Source organism: Athene cunicularia (genome assembly GCF_003259725.1).
Source record: "Athene cunicularia isolate RWA chromosome 14 unlocalized genomic scaffold, athCun1 chr14_part1, whole genome shotgun sequence".
Lineage (NCBI taxonomy): Eukaryota > Metazoa > Chordata > Aves > Strigiformes > Strigidae > Athene > Athene cunicularia.
Window position 1 is genome coordinate 6,015,603 of NW_020799118.1, and position 6,213 is coordinate 6,021,815.

At 39.1% G+C, this 6,213-nt stretch overlaps 1 protein-coding gene across 1 annotated transcript in view; it reads left to right on the top strand.

Moving 5' to 3' along the window:
- Positions 1-6,213, top strand: part of XYLT1 (xylosyltransferase 1) — a 234,256-nt gene that overhangs the window by 27,925 nt on the left and 200,118 nt on the right. The window contains exons 3-4 of the mRNA XM_026859144.1: positions 1,987-2,003; positions 2,104-2,184. Coding sequence (XP_026714945.1) covers positions 1,987-2,003; positions 2,104-2,184 — 98 coding nt within the window. The remainder of the gene's footprint in view (positions 1-1,986; positions 2,004-2,103; positions 2,185-6,213) is intronic.

A 6,213-nucleotide genomic window follows, 5' to 3' on the forward strand; every position in this document is an offset into this window, starting at 1 on the left:
CCCCCCCCCCAGCCTCAGGCAACTTGGTCCAAGGGTTTGAAGAATTTATGCAGAAGTTCAGCAAAATTTCACTGTCACACATGGGCATATAGTACCAGCTTCACCTAGCCCACTGTTTTCTGTGGGACTACCCAGGGTGGTCAAGGGACACAAGTGCATCAGTGGCAGGCTGTTGAAGCTGCCAATGCTGGGTTTGACACAATATCATAAACAGTGTTCCCTGACATAAAAACTTGTATTAAATCAATTCCCACAAAATGGCCCTGTATGAAGAACAACCACACTATTTCGTTAGATATTTTTTATAGCAAGCTTTCATACAGATGAACTTGTATCTTATCAGAAGCTTAAGAATAAAGCTTTGTCTTTAAAATACTGTATTTTTCAGTGTTAGGCAAAATGAAAGAGTATTGAAATCTTTAGAAAGCTTGTTTCCTTTCTGATTATTGTTTCTGCAGTAAACAATAGTGATGTCTCAATAAAAGTTTAGACACATGGGAAATGCTGCAGGTGACTTGTGGAAGAAACCTCTACGTATACTTTGCACTGGTATGTCATTCTAATAAATGTAGTCTGAAAAATTATGTTTGTGTTTTGAAAAACTGGCTAATCATGCAGACACAGTCTACAGTGTCAGGTTTTTTTTTTCTTCTCTCCTTTGATATTCCTTTTTTGGGTACTACCTGTCTTTATCCATCAAGTGGGAAGACCAAAAAAAAAAAACCCCAAAACCCAGAATGAAAGCCCAAGCCAAAGAAAACCAGTTCCTTCTGCCTCTACACAAAACGCTATTTGCAACAGTCAGTGGCTGGTTCTAACTTAGATAATCCAAAGTAGGTCAGCTTCATGAGTCTTCTAGACTTTCCAACTTAGTAACTCCAAAGGATAATACTACAATTTTTAGTTAATGAGAGAACATTAAAAAAAAATAACTTCAGGAAGCTGTGAACTGCAGTATCTCCTTACTGAAGACAGAATGCCACATGGCAAGAACAGATGGGTAATCCTTCCGTGATTACCCTCGACCACTGGCTGAAAGAAAAAGCTGTCGCAACACTGATGGCTGTATGTAAAGTACATATATGTGACATCTCCCCTCATTGGTAGTAAAAGGTTATATATGATAAGAGATTATAAAGAAAAAGGGATGCTTTAATGTGATGGCAAAGGGAATAATTCTTCCATTTTCCTTCACTTTCTGAAGTGGAGCATATGCCAAGGTCCTGAAGTAAATTTATCTCTCAGAAGGAAGAAGTAATATGTATTCCCCATACGTATTATGTATTTTATATAAATTGGACATAGAAAAGTACCTGCTTTTATTGTCTTTGACAGTACTGACCCAGAAGTGAAAAGTAAGGATTGCTTCTGTTGCTAATTTATAGATACTGTAACCAGAATGAAATGTTGATGTTAAAAATTTGGCTTTTGCATATACACTGACACAAGAGTTTGTATTTGCAAACTATTAAGTGGCAAAATAGACTGAGTGGATTAAGAATATCTTGCTGGAATCTCAACTTTTATGAAACCACCAGAACTAAAGGTATTTCTTGCACACAGTGGTCACATCTCCACTGGCTTTGGTTCTGCCAGTGCACACTAAGAGAGAAACTGGCTTTTATAACTCACTGGGAGAGAAGCTAGATGTAAAATGAATGCATAGCAAGGAATCCTGGGGTTTTGTTTGTTTGTGAAGAGATGGAATAGTGAATATTCGTGGTACAGTATACCTGAGTGGTGAATAATGTACATGTAAACTATAAAATGACTTGAATTGAAGAACACAGAATAAGTTAATAATGGTGCTGTGGTTCCAAAAAAATCAAGATACATTTCCCCTACCTTTAATGTATAGCAATACACCTGTGTTTAAAAACAAACAAAAAAAATTAGTTGGGAACCTGTTGCAGAGCAGGCACTGAACTGTAATTTGAGATCATGAAATTCTCAGAGTAATTCCTTTATCCTGTTTTGCTCTTTCAGATTTGATGCATAGACGAGTAAGACCTCCAGCCTCCTGGGAAAAAGGTGTATGTCTTCCATATGCACAATGCTTCACTAAAATGATTAGGGACGGTATGTTGTTCCGGCTAGTGATAGAAGGAAAAGAAAAAAAAAAAGAATTTGCCACGTCAGGCGAGAAGTCCAAATCTCAGGAAGATACCTCTGCTGCTACTGCAGGTGACTTATAAAACACTGTTCATGCTTGTGGCCTATTTTCAATCTTTTCTGTTCCTAAGGTGCATTCCTTAGGTGCTATGATTTTTTTAAATCATAGGAATATACACAAATTTGCTAATTGTTCTGGATTCTTCACAGATTTTCTTTTAAGATTGAGTATATTAGAGATACTTATCCTTTGACAAATCAGTTCATTCCCAGATGAGCCTTTTTCCCCTTCGCCCTGATGACATGGATCTGAAATCTAAATTTTGATGTGATAGGGACATGACTGTTTTTAAGAAAAATGCAAATTTTCACTCTGAAATAACTTAGTCTTTCACTGATTACAGAATGTGCTTCTAAACCGCCTATGAGTCAGCCTGAGTTGGAGTTCAGATAAGCCTGTAGTGTTTGTTCACCAGATGGACTGTAAGCTCTTCAAAGTAGAGGAAAGGATATTGCTTATTAACATTGCTCTCAACTTAACTTCTTTGTACAAAGTCTGGTTACTTGATTCAATTTTAGACTAAATCTACACTGGAAGGAGGAGGAAATGTATTTTTATAACAGGATAGGTAAATCTAGCAAAGTAGATCAGAGTAAAAATTTTACTGAAAACAGAGTATGGTTCCTTTTGTACATCATTCTACGTAGCCAGGAGTGATACCCACCTGCTCTGAAACAACCCAGACTGAATTTACATACCTATGCAGAGGTAAAAAATACTTAAGCCAATTATATGTTAGGATTTTAGAGCAAATTAGCCAAGTCATACTAGTTATCCTTGCTTAAAACACCATCTCTCTGACAATAAAGTGCAAACATGGTAATACTTACCTATTAAGAACCAAATCTGCTTTTTCTCTTAGATACTTTGTGCTAGATACTAATGGGCTCATGCCACATGAGCAACATCAGGAATCTTCAGTCGTAACTCTCTCAAATGTCCTCTGTGTAACCAGATTAAATATTTTCTGATGCAAAACAGCTCACTTGAGCTGCCATTATTCATGAAGGTGATAATAAGAAAAGTCCATTTTATGTTTTTTTTACATAATTTCTGATTTTGGTTTGTTCTTAGGATTTGTACAGTTCAGTTTTTGTGATTTTTTTTTTTAATCTTCAAATTCTCAAGAAGCCGAGCCTTGCCCTTTTTACTTTCAGTTTGAATCAGCACAGGAAAAAGTAATTAGTTAAATTATTCTCCTTCTTACTTCTATTTGAATCTTTTCTTTAGCAACAGAAGAAGGATGTTTTGAGCAGTTAGCGGTCATTGGTCGTGGCACGGTTTTAAAAATTAATGCCATACCTACTGTACTCGCCTTTCCAGATTTTACATAATCTCTATAAATACAAGGAAAGGAGGATGTTGTCAGAGAGGAAGCCTGCTCCTCTCTCCGCTCTGCTTTTTCACTCAGTGAAGACGTGTCTCCTGCTGAGGCTCCCACCCATACACAGGTCTGACTTGACACGGAAGGTTTGGATCTTTATGGCCTATAAATGATTGTGGTTTGGATACAAATCTTGCCAGACGTGCTTTCAGTAGGACACATGTGAGACTGAGCATGCACTGCTGTTGCTCACTGCCTTATCAGTCACAGTAATTATATACAGAGATTAGAGAAATCCACAGACATTTTCCAGTATAAAAATTGCCCCTGAAAATCTGGAGGAAATTTTCCAATAGGTCATAAAAATTTTAAGGAACATAGATCACAATTTGGTCATAATTACTGCTGTGCTCCTTTTATAGAGAACAGTGTTGACCTGTGCTAAAACATTACCTGGCTTGAATGTTGGTTTTAGGGCTTTTAGCCGTTTCTGGGCACCCACTTTATTGTGTCTCCCACTTCACAGTGAGGTACGCAGGATCAGAATCAGGCCATGAGGTCTGTGGCCCTTCAGAGCTCTTGGTGATTTGGTCTGTTCAAAGTCTGTTTTTTTCTGGCTCCTTGAGCACCCCCTGCCCTCTAAAAGCCCAAGGGAAGGCTGCATGGGGCAACCACATGCTAAAACCACAACTTCCTTTTGAAGAGGAAGGCACTTAATCCCAAGTGGAAGACACTTTTATCTAGTATTTGTCAGCAGATTTTCTTGAGTGTATTTATAATGCTCAATTATTTGATGATTTGGAATGAAAATTATCCATCAATTTCCCGAGCTGTGCAGACTTCATCAGACTATTCAAGAACACTTTGAATCTTTTTTGGGTTTTTTGTTCAAACAGCTCACTTCGCTGTACTGTGTGACCAGCAAATACCATGCCTGTGCAACTGGTGTGGAAGCCTGGCACTGTCAAAATTTGTTGTCGGGGTCTCTCTGCCCATAAAGAGCAGTGTGCCATCATCACAGAGGGCAAAAAATGAATCCTGTCCCTTTGATGAACAGAAAGTCAGCCACACAATGCTGAGCCTTCACCAGAAAGAAGCCTTTCTGGGCAGACTTTCCTGGAAGTTACTAATGATGCATTTTGACCTCTCTGTTGAATGACACCTTGAAGTCAGTGATACTTCGACTATGACCCTGTTTGAAACTGCATGTGTGTATTTGGGCCTGATTCAGATCTCACTATTCTATACAACAAGAGTAAGTGTACTGAGTCGATGGTTTTACACCAGGACAGAGTTGCTGTGAAGTGAGTATTCAACAGCAATCAGATGATAGTACAGGAACAAAAAGCTCAAGAATCACCACATAAGGACCACCACCTTAATTTTTTTCCTTGAGGCTCCAATTTCATCCTGGAGACTCAAAATTCATGTGTTAGGAGCAACAGATTATTTCTAAACATGATTCTTCCATCAGATCATGAGATTATTATTAAAAATTAATTGTAATATTAGAAAGCCTGTTTATCCAATCATGCACACCTCTGTAAGGCTAAATACTTTCACAACGCTTCTTACCACTAACCTGTCATGTACTTCATCTGCTTCAGTAACACTGTGTCAAAAGAAACATCCTGTGATGTATCTTTTTTTCATAGCCTCACTGGATCAAGAGGAATATTCCCTTAATAAAGGATGATTCTGAATCGTACGACTTGTTTCATTGTTCTTCAAATCAGAAACTAAAGTACTTCCAGTACAAACAAAATCCTGCCGGTCTGTGAAAATCCTACCTGGCTATCATTTAGAAAAAGCAACTATCCTTATCAGAAGATATTATTTTTCACCTTTGAATTTGGTTTGTAAAGTGGAATTAGGCTTACAAAAAGAGGCACTGTTCAGGCAGATTAAAAAAAATCCACCCTACTCTACTATCATCAGATAATGAGATCTTTCAGATTAGAAAACCAATACACGTATGGAAGAAAAAGGTAACTGAAGTCATCCATTACGTACATTTTTTGAGACACTGGGCATTTAATTACAGTCATCTTGCACCTATGCCTGGTAATTGCAAACCCCTCAGGGCTGTGGAGGTGTTGCACCTTGCTCTCATTCTCACTCTGCTGAGGCCAAATGCTGCCAGCGACTTTTTTGCTTCAGGAAAAAAAAAAAAATAAATCTCAGTCCTGGGGGATTTGGACCATTTTTACCTGTGAAACGGTTTGCATGCATTTACACCAGAGTCATACATGGGACTGCTGTTTGGCAGATGGGGGGAAAAAGACAGTGACTTTAAAGGCGTCACCTACGCTGCAGTCAAACCACTTGGGAATGAACGTGGCACTCCGGTCTAGTCCGAGCAGTTGAAGTAACAGCCTTTCAAAAGTAAAGACTGGTCAATAGCTACTTGGCAGGGAAATTAACGAGTATAGGTGGCGTTATTGATAATCAGTGGAAGTTTGCCGATTTATCGACAATTTTTTTTTCATTAAGGGGCACAAGCCACAGTACCTTTTTGCTGCGGCCATTTTTAATGCGACCAGCTGCAACGAGAAAGCCCCCCCTGGAACGGCTGCAGGTCATTTCGGCGCGAATTGGCTCCAAGTCGGTTAAAAGAATTAATACTGACCATGATAGAAAAAGGGCCGAGTACCGGCCGGCCGAGGGGGGCGGCTGCCAGTCGGGAGCGGGGCAAGGCGGGAACGGGGCGGCGGGC